The sequence below is a fragment of the Vombatus ursinus genome, unplaced genomic scaffold (assembly GCF_900497805.2).
Source record: "Vombatus ursinus unplaced genomic scaffold, bare-nosed wombat genome assembly UNPS02008961.1, whole genome shotgun sequence".
NCBI lineage: Eukaryota > Metazoa > Chordata > Mammalia > Diprotodontia > Vombatidae > Vombatus > Vombatus ursinus.
This window is the reverse complement of record NW_020948739.1, coordinates 10,252,274-10,272,412: the sequence shown is the minus strand read 5'-3', so window position 1 is coordinate 10,272,412 and position 20,139 is coordinate 10,252,274. Positions and strand designations below refer to the sequence as shown.

The 20,139-nt window shown below is 37.0% G+C and overlaps 1 protein-coding gene across 1 annotated transcript in view; it reads right to left on the bottom strand.

Moving 5' to 3' along the window:
- The window catches only part of DCAF13 (DDB1 and CUL4 associated factor 13), a 32,313-nt gene extending 12,323 nt beyond the window's left edge, over positions 1-19,990 (bottom strand). The window contains exons 1-7 of the mRNA XM_027850015.1: positions 19,829-19,990; positions 14,416-14,615; positions 13,553-13,660; positions 11,414-11,503; positions 10,047-10,202; positions 8,805-8,882; positions 4,522-4,604 (exon numbers count right to left, since the gene is read on the bottom strand). Coding sequence (XP_027705816.1) covers positions 4,522-4,604; positions 8,805-8,882; positions 10,047-10,202; positions 11,414-11,503; positions 13,553-13,660; positions 14,416-14,615; positions 19,829-19,898 — 785 coding nt within the window. The 5' untranslated portion in view covers positions 19,899-19,990. The remainder of the gene's footprint in view (positions 1-4,521; positions 4,605-8,804; positions 8,883-10,046; positions 10,203-11,413; positions 11,504-13,552; positions 13,661-14,415; positions 14,616-19,828) is intronic.
- Positions 19,991-20,139: the final 149 nt, after the last annotated feature.

The following is a 20,139-nucleotide window of genomic DNA, read 5'->3' as shown; positions in this document are numbered from 1 at the left end:
AAATTTTCTTCTCCCTTCCCTCCTCTCCCCAAGACAGCATGCAATCTGATATAGGCTATACATGTACAATCATATTAAACATATTTCCACATTAGTCATGTTGTGAAAGAACAATCAGAACATAAGGGAAACCGAGAGAAAGAAAAAAACAACAAAAAAAGGTGAAAAGAGTATACTCTGATCTGCATTCAGACACCACAGTTCTCTGGATGTGGATGGTATTTTACATCATGAGGATTTTGGGGACTGTCTCAGAGCACTATATTGATGAGAAAAGCCAAGTCTATCAAAGTTGATCACTGCACAATGTTGCTGTTACTGCGTACAATGTTCTCTTGGTTCTGCTCATTTCACTCAGTATCAGTTCATATATGTCTTTCTAGGTTTTTCTGAAATCTGCCCCCTCATCATTTCTTATAGCACAATGGTATTCCATTATTTATTTCCATTTATATACTACAACCTGTTCAGCCATTCCCCAATTGATGGGCATCCCTTCAATTTCTAATTCTTTGCCACCACAAAAAGAGCTGTTATAAATATTTTTGTACACGTGGGTCCTTTTCCCTTTTTTATGATCTCTTTGGGATACAGACCTAGCAGTGGTATTGCTGGATCAAAGGGTATGCAGGGTTTTATAGCCCTTTGGGCATAGTTCCAAATTGTTTTCCAGAATGGTTGGATCAGTTCACAACTCCACCAACAATGAATCAGTACTCCAATTTTCCCACATCTCCAACATCCGTTTTCCCTTTTTGTCATATTAGCTAATCTGATAGGTGTCAAAATTGTTTTAATCTGAATTTTTCTAATCAATAGTGATTTAGAGTATTTTTTCATATGACTACAGATAGCTTTAATTTCTTTATTTGAAAACTTCCTGTTCATATCCCACAAGTGATTTTCTTTTCTTTTCTTTCTTTTTTTTTAGGCAGCTGGGGTTAAGTGACTTGCCCAGGGTCACACAGCTAGTAAGTGTCAAGTGTTTGGTCTGAAGCCGGATTTGAACTCAGGTCCTCCTGAGTTCGGGGGCCGGTGCTCTATCCACTGTGCCACCGAGCCACCCCACACAAGTGATTTTCTTAAAGCACAGGTCTGATTATGTCATCCCCCTACTCAATAAATTCTAGTGGCTCCCTATTATCTCTAGGATAAAAGATAAAATCTTGTTTGGCGTTTAAAGCCCTTCACAATCTGGCCCCTTCCTACCCTTTCAAATCTCCTTATATTTCATACTTTACCTTCTTCTATGTACTCTATGAACCAGACACTAGGCTTTTTTTTTTTTGGCTGTTTTTTATATATGATACTTCACCTCTTAACTACGTACCTTTTCACTGGATGGCCTCCATGCCTGAACACTCTCCCTTCTCACCTTACCTCTGGCTTCCTTCAAGATTCAGATCAAATCACTCCTCCTTCCAAAGGCCTTTCCCAGTCCCCAATGTCCATTCCCAGTGCCCTCCTTCTGATATGTTCCATTTACACACTGTATCTCTTATATATATGTGATTATTTGTATGTTGCTTCCTCCAAGCACCTTGAGGACAGACAGTGTTTTTACCTTCTTTAGACCCCCAGTAACTAGGAAAGTGCCTGGCACATAGAAATAGTTTAATAAATGCTTACTGAATGATTCAAGTGCTACCCCCAGACAAGAAAAATAAATGTGGTGCTTTGAAAAACAAAGATTCTTGCCAAAGGAACAGATCAGTAATACTCCATGGTAAGGTTTAAGAAACTTGGCCAACAATTAATTCTTTTACTGCCTTTGATGGAATCAATGGTGCTTAATTTCAAGCAGCAATTCAGGCTACAATTGCTTAATGAATTTGGTTTAGTACTGTTGAGTTAGCCTTACTCATTCTGAAATTGTTCAGTTTGGCTGGAACTCAGAAGATATTCAAAACATTCTAACAAACTTGTAATATTTAGCTAGTTAGAACCTTTACTAAGTCTCTCTCATGCTTCAGAAGAACACATATGTTACTTCCATCTTTCTACATTCTACAACTTTCTACAACAAGCATCTATAATTACAAAATCTCTCAAATTAAAAGATGCAGAACTTTTAGGACTGCAAATGTTTAATGGATAGAACAAAGTGCTGAAAGGATGTCCAACCAAGTATGTAGCTTTCACTCATTCATTAAAATGTATTAGACATTGTAGGATACAACTGTAAGTAAGACATGGTCTACACTCAGGAAGAACTTGTAATCTAGTAGGACCTTAGACAAGCCATTTATCCTTTCCTCATCTATAAAATAGAGAGGACAATACTTCCTTTATCTACTTTATAAGGAGTTCTTTGAGATAAAAAGAAATTCTACATGTCAAAGTACTTAGAAAATACTGAAAACCCAACATATGGCATTTACAATTCAATAAACACATTATTTAAAATACTTAAAGCAGATATGGTTGCATAAAAATTGCATCTGTAAAGCTAATTTTCCTTGCGCATTAACAACTGTACAATCTACAATTTTCTATCTTCTTACCAAATTTCCACCAGCCCTTCCACACTGTAACTAAACTGAGAAGTCTCTTTTCAACACAACTTAATTGTAATGCCACAGTTCTTTAACTTTATGCTAATAATTAGTCTACATCAAAACTTCACAATAATCAACTTTAGAAATTGCTTTTCTAATAAGTTTTTTTTTTCTCAGATCCAGCCAAACTGGACTACTAATTGATCCCTAATTCTATCCTGACTCCCTATAGCTGTCCATGATATCTCCTCTGCCTCCACCATCTGGAATGTATTGTTCTTTACTTCTTTACCGAACATAGTTCCAACAAAATCCAACCTATATGTCATCTCTTCACTAGACCTTAATTCTGATCTTTTTGGTCTCCCTTTTCTCCAACCAAAGCCTCTTCATCTTGCTGACCACAATAGGGACCTTGCCTTGGAGGAATTTCCCGATGCCCCATTCTCTGATTGGTGATTGCCTGCTCCAGACCACTATCTCTAGAAACCCATAGCTATTCAGTGCTTCTTAAACTGTGTGTCCTCGACCCCATATGGGGTCACAAAATATTTGGTAACAGTAAAAGGTTTCTAAATGCACAAGGACCAAAAATTAATTTAAAATCAAACGCACAATGAATCTAAGATGTTTTGCTTGTACTGAGCAATTTCACTGTAGCCTTGGTTCTGAGCACAAAGCATGAGAACTTCGTTCTGCACAGGCCCTCTGGCCATACAACTGCAATCCTGCAGTGAGTGTAAAAAATTTAAGAAGCCCCACTTTTACTTCACCTCCTCCAAACCTCACTCCCCTCTCCATCAATTTCTGTAACTATAATCAAAGTAAATCTGCTATTTTTTCAAACCCAAAATGCCCCCTCCCAAGCCACCAACCTGATATGTGTTATGGCTATCAGAATCTAAGCTCTTTCAAGGCAGGGCTGTTTTTACTTTTGTATTTGTCCCCAGTCCTTAACAACTGCTTAGCACATAGTAAGTGCTCAACAAATGCTTTTTCATTCATTTAACTCCCAGCTAGGGAGAATCCCCTCCCCCCTCCACAAAGCTCTAATATCTGTCTATATGTTAAATAAGAAGACAAACCTATGAACTTCATATATTCTTACCTTGTATCATAAGTATCTGTATATATCTCATTCCCTACTTGATGGTAAGTGCCTTGAAGGCAGTAACTATGTCCTTTCATGTTTATAGAACCAGTCCCTAATAAGATGACTTATAAAAAGTGGGCATTTAATATATGTTCTTCCAGTTGAACTAGGGCTTGGCCATTTCTGTGATATAACTATAAACATTTCTTTAAAAACTGAAATGGAGGTCACTTTGTTTATATATAAGGGTCTATAGAACCTAATACCTTCAATCAACAAACATCAACTGGGGAAAGACTAAATAAATTTGTGGTACATGAACATAATGGAATATTATTATGCTCTAAGAAATAACAAATATGATGAATACAGAGAAGTATGGAAAGATTTACATGATCTAATGCAGAATGAAGCACAGCCAAGAAAACAATATACACAATGAAAGCAATGTAAATGGAAAGAAACACCACAAAACAATCAAAAGTGAATGCTGAAAAACTACAAAGATGAAGAATGGCCCCAAAGAGATATGAAGACACCTTCACCCCCTTCCTCTGTAGAAGTGAGAGGGCCATAGCTAAAGCACTGACCAAATTTTCAGATTTTTAAAAATGTACTGAGAGCTTTTGCTGATTTTTGTTCTTTTTTTTCCTTAAAAATTTTTTTTGTAATATGGATCATTTGGGAGGAGGAAGAGGGAAAGATGCTGGGAGAAACTGTGATGATATAAGAAGCAAAAGTAGCAATAACAATTTTTTTAAAAAATACCTTCAATCAACAATTTAAGAAAATTTTAATTTAAAAAATTTTTTTATTTTAAAACCTTTTTTTAAAAAAAATTTAAGTAGAATTATTATACTATGATAGCATTTAGAATAATTAATCAATTGATGGGAATAAACAATACTTAAGAAAAAAAGAGCAACTCACTTATAATCTTCATTTGCTGCAGTGAAAATAAAAGCTTCCATTGGGTTCCAACAAAGCGTATTTGTCCTCATATCCAAGATGACCTAAGAAGGAAACAAACACTCTAACCTGTTAACATGAACAGCAAGTTATTATTTCTTTTCTTTCTTTCTTTCTTTTTTTTTTGGCTAGGCAATGGGGTTAAGTGACTTGCCCAGGGTCACACAGCTAGTGAGTGTTTTGTGTCTGAGACTGGATTTGAACTCAGGTCCTCCTGAATCCCGGGTCGGTGCTCTATCCATTGCGCCACCTAGCTGCCCCACAAGTAATTATTTCTAAAATCAACATTGCCTATTCAAAAATCTGTCAGGTTGTTGATTTAGCCTCAGGACTTTTGCTTTAATACCGTAAATACCAGTCCTTTACAGAGAACAGAGAAAGGGGAACAGCCTTGACCTTTCTCCTGACTTCAGTCTCCCATCTCCAACTGGCTTTTAAATAACTCAAATGTCCTATATTTGTAGGGGCAGGAAGAGAAATAGAAACAGCCAAGAAGCCAAAAAGAATACAAAGGACCCCTGTCCACACTAGAAATGCCTCAGCCAGCATGTATAAGCACAGAGAGTCATGGTTTCCACCACTTATATCTAAAAGCAAATACTTACAAGATTGCGTTTACAATACTTGGAAAAAGGAAAGGAGAGATAGAGGACTTTGTTGTAAAGGAGAAATATGGCTGTAGAAATAAATTGTTGGGTATCTTCTCTTTGTATCCATTAGTGCATTTGACTTATCCTTTGAACACTGTGTTTGACCATATTGTGGAGCTACTCAAAGTTTAGGAACATATTACAAAGCTCTGGATGTGACAGAATGGGTATTGGGCATACTCTGAAAAATTCACACTAGTACAATGAGCGAGCAAAGAGAATCTGGGCCAAGGCAAGACTTATTAAGAACACATTCTATTTACCTTCCTTCCAGCCCATTATTTCCCAAAATGAAATTAAATTAATTCCTCAGAGAGGAAGCCTCAAGTGCAGATTTCTCTGCCCTCTATTTGCCTGGAAACTACAAATGTGACTATGTCACCTCTAGGTGAACTCAGACCCATCATTCCATAAGGTATTAAATATGGAAGGAAACTGTTCTGTTTTAATCAATTTAAAGGGGTAGAGGGAAAGAGAGAGATTCTGAAAAGAAATTTAAGACTGTCTTCCATAATATTCACTTTCAGAGTTTAGGAACGCAAACTAAACATTTCTAGCTTCTCTTAAAGGGTCATTATGGATCTAGGAAGAATAAAACTGTTTCATTCTTTGTACTTGTATCCCCAGTGCCTAGTAAAGAGCATGTTAAGCATATATTAAGCAATTAATCAATACTTGATGACTGACTGAAACAGTGAATAGAACTATAGACTCGGAACCAGGAAACCTGAATAGCTGTATGTAACCACAGACAAAGCACGCAATTTCTAAGGGGCTATTTTCTCACCGAAAAAAGAAGATAATAATTCTTATACAACCTACCTTACATCATAATCATTCTACTTCCTTTGCAACCATAAACCCTCTTCTTCATTTTCATGGTGACCATCAATCACTCTACCATTCCCACTGTCACACTAATATTCAATCTCTGTCCACTGGCTCTTTCCCTACTAGCTAAAAATGTTACGTCTTCCCTATCTTCAAAAACCCCTCACTTGATCTATCCATTCCCACTAGCTTTCATTCTACGTCCTGCCTCTCTCTCATGGCTAAATCACTTGAGAAGGTCATTTATAATCAATGCCTCCACTTCTTTTTCTCTCATTCTCTTTTTAGCTCTTTACAGTCTGGCTTCTGACTTCATTATTCAATTGAAACTGCTCTCTCCAAAGTTACCAATGACCTCTTTTTTCCTTAAATTTATTTATTTTAAACTTTAAAAAAAAAATTTTGAGTTTCAAATTCTCTCCCTCTCTCCATCCCTTCCCCTGCCCATTGAAAAGTCAAGCTAATATGATATCAATACATGAGAAATCACACAAAACATCTTTCCACATAAGTCACTAATAATCTCTTAATCATCTGGATGGCCTTTCCTTAATCCTCTTCCTCCTTGACCTTTCTGCAGCCTATGACATTTTAAATCACTAATCTCCTTGAAACACTCTTCTCCTTGATGCTCCCTTCTTTCTAAGTGTTTGTAATACTGCTCTCTCTCAGTCTTCCTCCAACCTGTCTGACTGCCTCTTCTAAGGTCTGTTTAATCTTTATCCAGGTCACACCCATTAACTTTGGGTATCCCACTAACTAGGCTTTGTCCTGGGTCCTCTTTCGTTTTCTCCCTCTATATGACTTCATTTGGTAATCTCCTAAACTTTCCAAGGATTCCATTATCTCTATGCAGATGATTCTCAGATCCCTACCTTATGCAGCTTTGACCTTTCTCCTGACTTCCAGTCTCCCATCTCCAACTGACTTTTAAATAACTCAGATGTCCTATATAGACATACTAAACTCAACATGCTCAAAACTAAACTCATTACCTTTCTCCCTTTCAAGCCCTCCCCTCTTTCTAACTTCCTTATTTCTATTGAGGGTACCACCACTCTATCCTCTAGTCATCCAGACTCACAACCTAAATATCATTCTCCTCTAAGCCTCACTCTCTTTTTACCCCCATATCCAATCTATTGCCATGTCCTGTTGATTCTTCTGACATCTCTATTACACTGCCCCTTCTTCTTTTTGATACTGCCACCATCCTCTTACAAGCCTTCCTCACCTTACACCTAGATTAGTGTAAAAACTTTCTGGTTGGTCTCTTTGCGTCAAGTCTCTCTCTACTCTAGTCCATCCTCCGCTTAGCTATCAAAATGATGCTCCTAAAAGCGAAAGTCAGAGCATGGCACACCCTCATTTAATAAACTACAGTGGCTCCTTAACACCTCTGATATAAAATATAAAGTCTTATTTTCCTATTAAAGCCCTTCATAACTTGGCCCCCTCCTGCTTACTACCTACTTGACCTTGGGCAAGTCCCTTAACCTCTATTTCTTCATCTGTTAAATGAGGAGATTGAATTAGATGGCCTCTGTGGTCCCTTCCATTTCTAAGTCAATGATCCTATGATGGCAGAGACGGTTAAAATCTATTCACTCCAAAAACCTCAGAATAAGACTTGAGCATTTGGAATGGGGCAAAGGTACACTGGAGTTTATCAGAAGTCTCAGGCACCCCAACACAACCTAGGCCCTGTAATTTTCTAAGGTGGCTCTGAAGTTAGGCTAAGCAATGCTTGAGGGTATAAAAGAGACAGCTGCTAATTTCTCCATGGTACCCAGGGTCTCTGCACACTTTCAACTACTTTAAATACTGAACATCTCAACACCAAAACCAAAAAATAACACAACGTACCTCCCAAGTCAGGTCAACGGTTGGCTAATTTGGCTCCTCAAAAATCAAACAATAACTAACAATAAAAGCAATGAAGCATTTTCATAGCTTTAGAGTTTTTTGTTACTGATAAAAATCAGGTATCAAATCAGGTTTTAAAATATTAAGATGTGTATCTTAAATGCTAACAAAAACTAAAACTATTTTTAAAGGATCTAATATGAAAAAAGAACTGCCTGATCCATCTTATTGTTGTTCAGTCATTTCAGTTGTGTTTGACACTCTGACCCCATTTGGGGTTTTCTTGGCAAAGATACTGCAGTGGTTTGCCATTTCCCTCTCTAGCTCATGTTATAGATGAAGACACTAAGGCAAACAGGGTGAAGTGACTTGCCCAGGGTCATAGAGTTAGTAAATGTCTGAGTCCACATTTGAACTCACAAAGATGAATCTTCCTGACTCCACATCCAGGACTCTATCCACTGCACCCCACCTAGCTGCCCAATAACCACAATCCAACTTAACTGGAAATCCATTTATCTTGCAATTAAGAAACAATATGAGGAATCTTAAAAAAAACTGGTTAGAGCACCCAAGTATAAATCTATAATACCATGTATGTGTTCCAGACCAATAAAGTACTTAAGCAGGTCAACACTCTTTTCCACACCACCATTGTTCTCCCCTCGCACATGCCAAAATGCAGGTTTGATATGACCTTCAAATATATATTTTTTATTTGATTACAAATGCTTCAGATATGGTGAAAAGTAAGTACATACAGTTCTGACAAATTTTCTTTCTTTAGAACTATTTAAACTCAAAATTCTGAAGAAAAAAACCTGGTTTTTTATCATTGTGACCTAAATAGAGAAACACATTAACAAATGCAAAGGAGGAGAGAAAATAAAAACTCACCTTCTTCAAAGGAGTGGCTTGCCTCATGTCATATAGCACTATATTTCTGTCAGAAGCACAACTTCCCAATATATTAGTCTAAAAATAAATGTAACAATAACATGTTCAAAATTAGTTTGGTAGCAAACACTGCAGATTAGATAATTCTAAAATCTACTTATGTTTAATTTTTTACTATTATCAGTTATTTGCATAAAGGGTGCTCACAGAGTGTCCCAAAAGTTTTAGAGCAATTTTAAACTTTAATAATTAAGTTATTGAAGCTTAATACTACACTAAGACTTTTGGGACATCTTGTACATCCTTCTAGATAATAAGTATCATACATTTCAGTGTATTCTTTGTAATGCTCACTCCATGAGGATGAGAATAAATCTAACACTCTCTTAATGCCAACATTTCCTGGTCCCGTTCTTTCTTCCTTTTGTTGCCAAGAGTCCTAGGCTCTCACAACTCTTGACTTCTGTCTACTATTATCAACTTACACAAGGTCTAATGCCTAACATAAACTCCAGAATTTTTTTAACATAGGAACATTATTTTCCCAGTTTGCTAAACTTAAGATACAGAGACAATAATGTACAAGAAGAATCACTCAAGGTGAAAAGGCTGGGAAAGGTTGTAGTCTACATTGACAGAAGAAAAAAAAACACTGAAGAAACCAAAAATCTTTCATGTTAACAATCTATTAATGAAAGATGGGGGCAAAAATGCACACTGTTTGCTTTCAATGCTACTAAATAATTTTTAATGTTTAATAAATCCACCACTGAACAAAAAGGAATTTTATTAACAAATGTTAAGTCTTGAAAAATAGGTTCTCAAGCTCATAATTAGTAACTGGTGCTTTAGAACTGGCCAATGGATCTGCCAAACAAATTTACCAGGGAGAAGGGAAAAAAAAAATTATATATATATGTATACATGTCTATTCCTTAGACATGGGGAAATAGACATTTATTAGTGTTTATAATAGCATTAATATCAGTCACTTAAATTTTTATATTAGTTCATTTTGAAAAGTTAGCACATACATTATTCTCATAACAACTCTTGAGGCAGGTAAGGCATATATTATCATTCAAAGAGGAAAAAACAATTTTGGATTAGACATTGAAGAATATTAAGATTCAGATAATAGTGACATCAAAACTTTACAAAAAGGTCTCCTCAAACAGCTTAAAATAATAAGCTATATTTGAAAACAGACAATTTAGAGTATAAAATTAAAAAGAACATTACCTCAATTGGGTTAAATTTAACACTGCTTATGCTGTCAAGGCCCCAAGTCATTGAACAAATAGGACTGGTTCTTTGTTCATCCCAGATATCCACCTGCTGCCCACATGTAGCAAAAATATCTTTTTTCCAATGATGATCAATTCCTGTATACACTGTCTTTAAAAGCAAATAGGCTGTTATAAAAATAATCTTTATGACTGCAAATGTAAATAGTAATATTTTCAGTATATTTACCAAGTTTTCTATGTTTTTAAAAAAGTACATTACGAGCATAGAAACTCTTAATGAGGCACTGACATAAAGAAAAAAGTAATCTAAATTAATGATATTTGTATTACATGAACTATACTATAAAGGGTTTTGAAGGCAAGGGGGGGAGAAGTTTCATTCCATTTCATTGTAAATAATCTTTTAATCATCATCAAGGTATTAAGGCTCCTAAATCTACTAATAAAAAAGAAAACTACTAAGGAATTTTCATTATGCCACATTTATCTCATAAAAATGATTTTTGGTACTAAAGTACACTTATATGATGTTCCCTAACCTAATCAAACTTAAAATGGAGGAGGATGAAGGGACACATAACTTTATTTTGTTTTGTTAGACTGGTAAGCTCAGAAATTTGAGAATACTAATTCGGAAATTGAATCCAGACAAAGGCTAGGATCAAATTTACCTTTATAATATATGAAGAAATGGTTTAAGCTAATTAATGTGAACCAGACTTCAGAGGAAACATTTAGTCAACTTTAAAGCACAATATTCTTTTGCCACCCATCTGTATATAATCAACAAAGTCATTCTTTTCTATTCATTAAGTTATGTTTTTCATTTTTATTACTATAAAACTAACTAGTACCTAATCAATACAGGGATATACAATAATACTAAATGTTGATATATACTTACACTTGAAAATCAAGGTATTTCATGAAAGCAATGTTTTACCACCAGTAAACATTCCTATCTTCTTTTCTCTCTCAAGAGTATTCATTTTTTTTTCTCAAAATGTGGCAGAACTCATATATATGCCAAAGACAGTAGCAAAACACCATGTGATAAAAAGGCATAGTCTAAAGATCCATTCTAATATTATAATTTTTTTTTAAAAAAAACACTGGTTTTAGTGGTATGTGTTATAATGACATTTAACACTTAGAAGGACCAAGCTATGTCAATTGGCACAGTACATATTTTCTTCATTCATAAAGCAAAGAAAATAGAGCTAGGATGAAAATTTTTATTTCAAAGCAAAATTCTAGTATTTTTTGTGTCAATCGATGTACCTGGTCCTTCCAGTGTGAACCTAAAATATGAAACAGTAAAAATTTTAATAAATGAAACCAACAGATTTATTTTGGTACCTTTCCTAATATTGTATGTAAAGGCTCCTCCTCTTCTCCATATTCTGGTCCATCCATTTTCCACTGCTTCACAGTCTTGTCATCACCAACCTATAAATGATTTAGAGGATTCTAAGTTATAAAGACTTGATGCATTTCAAATTATTCATAACTTCAATTTTAAAAATACAGCATGTGCCTCAATTTTAACTGAAACCTCTTTCAAGCTACTCTCCAGAAAGGTAGTTTGACACTGAACAGAAGGCTGACCTGTTGTTCAAGTCTTACCAGACACATGCTAGCTGTGTGGCCACAGACATGTCACTTAAAGTCTGCTCTCTCAATACCTTTCTAAGGTTTTCTAAGTTACATAGAAATTGTTGATACGCACTGGTAGAGTTAGTTTTAACACCACGGGTTCCCTATCCTGATGAAATGACAGGTTTGGACCCAGAAGAAAAAGATATAGGGGAGAGTTTCTAACATTCAGCATTAACTCTGTGCTTCTACCTTCCTGGAGTAAATTAAGGCTTCCTGGAAACTTACACTGAATTTTTTTGGAGGAACCATAGAACCTTGAAGGCTAAACATAGGCAGAAAGGGGCTCAGACCTACAGCAGCTAAGGAAAGAGAAGAACAAAGATCAAGCAGGCTGGGATGAAGAGGAACAAAGCAGACCTAATAGGATAGCCTACGTAGTGGGAATTACAAAGTACCTAGATTTCTATATCCGCCAGATCTCTCCTGATCCTGGGATATCAGGGTACACAAGGTTCTTCTTTACAGCAAAGTAGAAGAATAGAAAAAACAATACAAATTAAGCACAAATTCAGAATGTCTAAAGCCTGTCAAAGTTGATAAAGTGAAGGACTTGGAGCTAAGAAACCCGAGTCTGAATCTCATCCCAGATGTTTAATAGCTTTGTGACCCTGGGTCACTCACAACTTCTTAGAGTCTGTTAAAATGAAGAGGATACTTGCAAAGCCTACCTCAAAGGATTGTTGTGAAAGTGATTTGCAAACCTTAAAGTGCTATATGTAAGCTATTATAAGCTATTAAAATTATGCTCAGAGAATAGCAGCTTATACAGTATATCTTGAAATCCACAAAGGTAAACATCTTCCCTTGCTGGGAAATCCCTTTGTAAATACTATTTTGCCCAGAAAGAAAGAAAGCTTCTAGACAGCAGGAACTATTTCATTTTTGTCTTTATATCCCCTTAGCTCTTAGCAGAGTCCCTGGCGTATAGAAGATGAATCCCTAACCCAGTCCATCATTTCATCAGGGCCCCAGCCATGAATCACTGTATTCCTAGCTTAACTCCCTCTCCTTCCTCCCTCCCCACCTCCACCCCTGGCTCCTCTTTATACGTTATCTTCCCTATTAGAATATAAGCTCTTTGAGGGTAGGGAATACCTTGTTTGCTTTTATTTGTTTAAACATGCCCTGTGAATGTGTCTTGAAATCCACAAAAAAGCAATTCATTTTTCCTTACGTGATTAAAATTAGTACATACTCTGCTCTTCTGGTTTTGTTTTCAATTTGCATTATTTCCTAAATATGTTTACAGATTTTTTTCATATGTGCACATGTCATTTTAACTGCGTTATAGTATTCCACTATAATAACATCCCACAAGTTATTTAGCCATTACCCTACTGTTCAGATTCAGGTTGCCTCCCTCTTAAAAGAGGCAGCTTTTTTGTCCTTGTCTGGTGTACTAGACCAAGCTGATGCTGCTACTATAGTTTATAGTTTTCAGTGTTTTCAATCCCAACAGCCCTGGTAAACAGATAGGGAAGATTTTACTGTTAGCCCTATTGAAAGATGTCTTAGAGACATGAATTCTCTCAGCTGATAATGAACAAGGAGAAATCATGTTATAAATTATTTATATTTTTTTTTTAGTTTTTCTCCCTAGCATTCTTTTCTTTTCTAAGAAACAGCCAACAGCCACAGAAATGATTACTTATCATTTATATGGACTTTTTCTCCTGAATTTTAGCATATTTATTGTTTTCATTTTTTGAAAACTCTAATAAAGACTAAATTATTATTAGCACCATTAGACAGAAACATTGGCTAAGAACACTCATCCATCTTAGTCAGTTCCATACTGGTGTGTCCCAGAACACAGGTGAAAAAGCATTAGTACCTTACCGTAAAGAAAGAAGTTCCACAGAAGTCGGTACATATTCCTCGTACAAAACCTTCATGTGCTTGCAATGTACGGATACATTCTCGTTTAGTCAAGTTCCAAATTCTAACCTATGACAAACCACATCAGGACATTTCTATTAAATAAGAAATGTTCAGGCAAAGAAGGACTACATTCCAGGAAAAAGTAAAGTCAATTGCAAATGGAATGTGTCACTATTAAATTTGTAGAAATAAAACCCTTTAGAGAGAATCAACAAAATACAAAGCATGTTATAAGTCAAGCAGAAAAGATTCAGTTTGTTAAATAGTTTGTTGTTTATAGCACTTCAAGGCATTTTCCTTACTAGAGATTGTAATGACATAAAAAAAATAAATCATACACAGTGGATAAAGTGCCCGCCCTGGATTCAGGAGGACCTGAATTCAAATCCAGCCTCAGACACATAACACTTACTAGCTGGGTGACCCTGGGCAAGTCACTTAACCCCTTTGCCTAGCCAAAAATAAATAAATAAAATAAAATTAAAAAAATAAATTATGTCTTCTATTATAATACTTAACTAGCAGCATTGTAGGTGTGACTTACCACTTTATTGTCAACTGCTAAATTGTGTATCTGGAAGGTCTTACAAATTGTATTTGCAACTTTTTTATAGTTTAATAGAAGAGATACTAGATTAATTCTCACAAACTGAACTGCATCTTGACAATTACTAAAATAGGGCATTAAAAACAATAAATCATATAAAAAACATAAATTATAAAAAAATTATGAACAAAAGAGCATAGTTGTGACAAACAGGAACTTTTAAAGAACTATTTTTAGAATAATATTTTTTATTAATTTTCAAAGTCATACTTGCCTCTCCATCACAGGCTCCAGAAAGCACAGTAGACAAGCTCTTTGGATGTTTTGCCATGCAATTTACTCCATCTCTATGGCCATCTAGGGAAGTAAGGAATGGTTTTGCAAATACTCGTTCCAGTTTGACAGCATTTAGAGCTCTTGTGTATTCTCGTGGAACTTCAAAAGGATGCAATGCAGGATCATAGTTTCTTGGAACTGAAATGAGAATGACCATTAATCGTCCATTACATTCTTTTATAGAGAAAATTTCATCTACTATTTACTGTGATGTTCCCCATTCACTCATTTATACTCTTCAAAAAATTTTTCTTAGGGGTCTATTATATGCCCAACACTATGATAAATGTTGTGGGGAAAAAGGAAAGTGCTATTTTTTCTCAAGGAATTTACTGTTAAACTGAAATGTTTCATAAAGATATGTGAAATAACTCAACTTTGTATTGTTTTTAATTCTTGTGCTGCATAAAATTTCTATCTACAACTCTACCATAAGCCCAAGGCAGGTGTGCAGTGCGTTGTTAAAAAAAAGTCAATAATTTCAAGCACCTTGACAACAGAGACCATCTTAGGCCCCTGTTTCCCCAATACTTAGCCCACTTCCCTATTCACAGAAAGATGGGACCTGGACCTGAAATTTTATTGGTGTATAGGGCTCCCAGTTAGGAAGCTTTTATCCCAATGCAGGCACCTTCTCTTCAACTGAATCATTTCAGAGAGTTGTCTAAAACAGGGGCATATAGAACAAACTACAGACCAAGGGCTAAATCTCACTGGCAACCTGTTTTGGCCACCTGTTTTTGTACACAGAGCCAAGAATGGTTTTTACATGTTTAAATAAAGGTGCATTTAAACATATAAAAACCATTTTTAGCTCATGGGCCCTAGAAAAACAGTGGGTAAGTTACATTTGGCCCTGGATTTGCCCAGGGTCACACAAGCAGTAGGTACTGAATCCAGGTCTTCCTGGTTTTCAGGCCAGTATTCTAGCCACGATGGCACACTGACTTCCTTTCTCAATACCTGAGTATACAGATGTATAAAAGTTGATGTCAGTTCAAATGATGGCTCTGCTAGTGTGGCTTTAAACAACTAATGCAAACCATCTAGACCACAATTTCTTTATCTCTAAAACTGGAGAACTGGGCTAGATTCATCCCTTCATTTAATAAGCATTTATTAAAGCACCTACTGCCAAGCACTATGCAAGGAGCTTGAGACAACAAACTAGCTCCTGCTTTCAAGAACCTTTCATTTACTGGGTGGAAAAACTTCCACTTCTACACAGATGAATAAATATAAAATATAAACACTAACAATGAGAAGAATTAGGACAGACCTCTGTTGGGTATGGCACTTGAGCCTTGAAGCAAGCTAGAGCTCCAAAGAAGCAGAAATAAGGAGGGAAAGGATTTGAGATCTACAAGTTACTTTCTAGTCCCTCTGTACATCCTGTGGCAAATTCAAATTCTACCCATCCTTCAAAGTCTTAGCAATTTAAGCATCGTATTTCATTAAATCATCCTAGGCTCAAATAATCTCTTCATCATCTGAGCCCATGGCACTTATCTTTAGCCTTCTCACTGAGTTACAAATAAGGAAACTAAGGCCCAGAAAGGTAAAGTGACTTGCTTAATGTCATAAGCATGGTTAAATAGCAAAAAAAAAAAAATCTGATCTCAGATCCTGTAAATCCAGCATTTTTTCTCCAGTATCACAATGTTTCTCCTTCTCACCAACCAACTAATCCCATGGGTTAAGACATTTCTTGAAAATGTCATTTAATTTTCTGTGTGCTTATGAGTTGGCTCTCCAATTAGACTACAAATACTTAGAGGCAGGTATAAGTCATTCTTCTTGGTCCTAACGGTATTTGGAATATAGTGGGACCTTAATAATTATTATTTGTAAATAATTTCTACTATACAAAATACAAAAAAGACTAAAAGAAGTCAAAATAAGAGAAAAAATCACTGTCATGTGAGAATTACACAAGGTTTTATAAAGGAGGCAAGTCTTAAATTAGACCTTCCAGAAAGTATAGGATTTGGATATTATGTTATATTCTTAACTAAGTACCATTTGGCACTTAAATGGTCAAGAAAATGTACTCCTAGCGGAAACATCATGTAATTAAAATACAGTGACAGAATGTTTTTCACATTGTCATTTCCCGAACCACAACACTTCTATTCTGCCATCTGTTTATCATCACTTCCTTTGCAAGATGCACAGAAGCTGAGAATAAAGGTGAAAATTCATGCCCAAAATGAAATTTGGGAGAGTAGTATTGGATTTCAATTATCCACACAATTTCTAGACTTACATAGTCCAAGAGAAATGAGAACAAACTAGAAGCTTCCTTCCTGGAAAGCTATTAATCACAATAGCAACCACTCAACTATATGCCGTCATTACCACCCACCTGGACTATAGCCTAACAGGTTTTTCCTCTTCCATTTCCATTCAAGATACATTTACCAAGGCTCCTCTTTGTGCCAAGCAGCATGCCAGGCTCTAGGGATAGAAAGACAAAAAAAGTCTCTATCTAGTTCATTTCTCCTAACTTCTCTCTACCATCTACACTTCATGATGTTACCAAAATAACCTTTAAACTGTCTTGGTCCATCATTTCTACTCAAAAATCTTCAGTGGTTCTCTTTTGTCTACATCAAGTTAATAACACTAACTTTACCTCACTGAGCTGTTAAGGGCAGTGGATAGAGTCCTAGGCCTGGAGTTAGGAAAACCAGAGTTCAATTCTGGCCTCAGACATTTACCAGCTATATGCCTCTGGGCAAATCACTTAACCTGTTTACCAGTTTCCTCATTTGTAAAAAGGGGATAACAACAGCACCTACCTCCCAGGGCTGTGAAGATAAAATGAGATAATAATTGTAAAGCACTTAGTACAGTGCTTGGCACATAGTAAGCTCTATATAAATGTTAGTTATTATCATGATACGTAAGGTGGTTTACGGTAGCTAGGTGTTAGAAGTGGATTGAGCTCTGAACCTGGAGTCAGGAAGACCTGAGTTCAAATCTAGCCTCAGACACTTATTAGCTGTGTGACCTTGCATAAATCACTTAACCCTGTCTGCCTCAGTTTTGTCATCCGTAAAATGAGCTGCAGAAGGAAATGGCAAACCACTTCAGTATCTTTGCCAATAAAACCCCAAATGGGGTCAAGAAGAGTAGGACAAGACTGAACAATAACAAAGTGGTTCTGTTTCTAAGTCACAAGACCTACGTAACTATTCCACGGGCTTAACTCAGTTTAAATTAACAAGCATATAAAACCTACCATGTGGCAAGCATAGTACTAGTGCCAGAGTATACAAAAACCAAAAACTTAAGAAAAAAACAATCCCCAATCTCAAAGAGCTTTTATTCTCTTGAAAGGAAAACACGTACCCATATAATTAATACAAAACATATACAGAATAACTACCATATAATGTAGAGGTGCCTCTAGGATAAAACATGAACTCCTCTGTGAAGCTTCTTTAAAAGCCGTAGAAAAACATGGCCTTACTATTTACCTATCTTTTCAGCCTCACTGGACATTATCCTTTTTTCCCGCTCTCTTCAAACCATCTAAACAGGCCATCTCTCTATTTTTTACACCTACTATATCCATGCCTTTGTGCTGGTCTCATGCCTGAATTGCACTCTACCCTAATCTCTACCTCAAGAGTCCTTCTCTTTTTAAGATGCAGTGCAAGCACCATCTTCACAACGCCTTTCCTGATTCCCCCAACTACTTGCCTTCTCTCCCAAACTAGCTTTGGGGACTAGTAACTACCTACTTCATATATATTTGTGTGTATATCTATGTATATAGGTATACACACATACAAATACATGTATGTATGTATATGCATATATTTATACAGAAGAATATATATATATGTGTGTGTGTTGTACATACTCTGTATATATTATTTATACTATTTGTATATCCTGTATATATTATAAATCCCAAATGGGGAAGCAAAAAGACAGACATGACAACAACAAATTTTTTTTTTACAAGGCACAAGTGAAAAAGAGAAGTATTCCAGGAAAGTGAACATCCTCTGCAAGAATACTGTACATAGCACAGTCAGTAAGTCCTTAGGCTCTTGTTGATTTGATGTAGCCTTCTAATCCTATTTTCATAAAGTTTGCAATTCTCAAAAATATCTGTCAGTAAGAGCATGGAAAGTGTGGATAAATGAAGGGCACAGTCTGAATTTTAAACATTAGTTTCAAACTCTTCCCACCACATTGTCACCCGAGTTGACAGAAAAATGGATTGGTCAGCAAGATAGATGGCTTAGGAACCAAGGCAGAAGAGAAAGAAAAAGGGTAAGTAGGCAGGCCGGTACAATTCTGAAACTGGATGGGTGCCTAGAATAAACTACTTTAGCTTTTAAGTACTGTTCCATTCCTCAACCATCCAAATGGTTAGGTCTTCAACTTCAACTTGAGGACAATCAGGCACAGCAGGCATAATGACAATTCCCCACAAGACTCAGTGTAAACAGTATAGGATATTAAGTCTGAATGCCCAGTGCTGAAGCCTGAGCTCAGCCATTACTAGTCCTGTGGCCTTGGACAAACTATTCCTTTCTCTGGGTATAAACCCTAAGTCCCCTGAAGGCAGTGACAGTTTTATTTTTGTCTTGGTATGCCCCAAGTGCCTGGCATTGTCCCTGGCACACAGCAGGATCTTAATATGTTTGCTGAACAAAGGGACCTCAGTTTCCTCATCGGAAAAATGAAGAGGCTAGATTAGATGTCAGGAGGTGAAGTCATCTATGTTGGACCTGGCGTCAGGAAGACCTGAGTTCAAAATCCTACCTCAGTCGTTCAGTAGCTTTTTTTTGGCCCTGGACATGTCACTTAACCACTGCCTTAGTTTCCTTATCTGTAAAATGGGGAAAACAACAGCACCCACCTCCCTGGGTGGTTGTAACAATCAAATGAGATATTTGTAAAGCCCTTAGCAAACCTTAAAGCTTTATATAAATGCTGTTATTATCACCTCTAAGGGCTGTTCTGAGCTTCTGATTTAACATGTGCTTCATGTCAAACGTTCAGCAAGCTGCTGAAAGTAATTTGTGAACTTTAAAAGTCCTCCCTCCAAGGGGAGAGTTAGGGCCCTCCCCGCACCGAGGGTGTGGAAGCACGTACGCTTCAGGGGGCACCTCACGTGTCCTCCCACTCGGGACAACGAACCTGAGCGAAAAACGCGGTAACGCAGGGCAAGAATAAGATCCGGCTCGAGTCACCCCACTTGTGGTCGCTCAGGTCCTGCCAACCCTCCTCCGCCCTCACTCCGAGGGCACCGACCGGGCTCCGTGTGAGGAAAGGCGGAAGTGGGGGCTGTTCGATCCCACCTCTCCCAATCCCAACAGCCCGCTCACCTCTCTGAAGGTCCAGCTTGGTTTCCCGGACGTAATGGTCCGGGTTCCGGCTCAACATTTTCACCTTCATCTTGCCGGCCGCGTCCTACTCCCACCACCAAATTCTCCGGCCCACGCGACTTCCACCTTCCCCTCTGACCGCCGCCGCTACTTCCGCTTACGTAAGCGAAGCCTGGCGGAAGCTGTCTTTCAATCATCTTCCCGTCCCATTCCTCCCCTCCCCCCCAGGCCCCGCCCACGACCCGGCGGTTTGTAGTTTCTCGTCTTCGGATAGCGGAGGCGGGGATTTGGAAGGAGGTTGGATCGCTTGG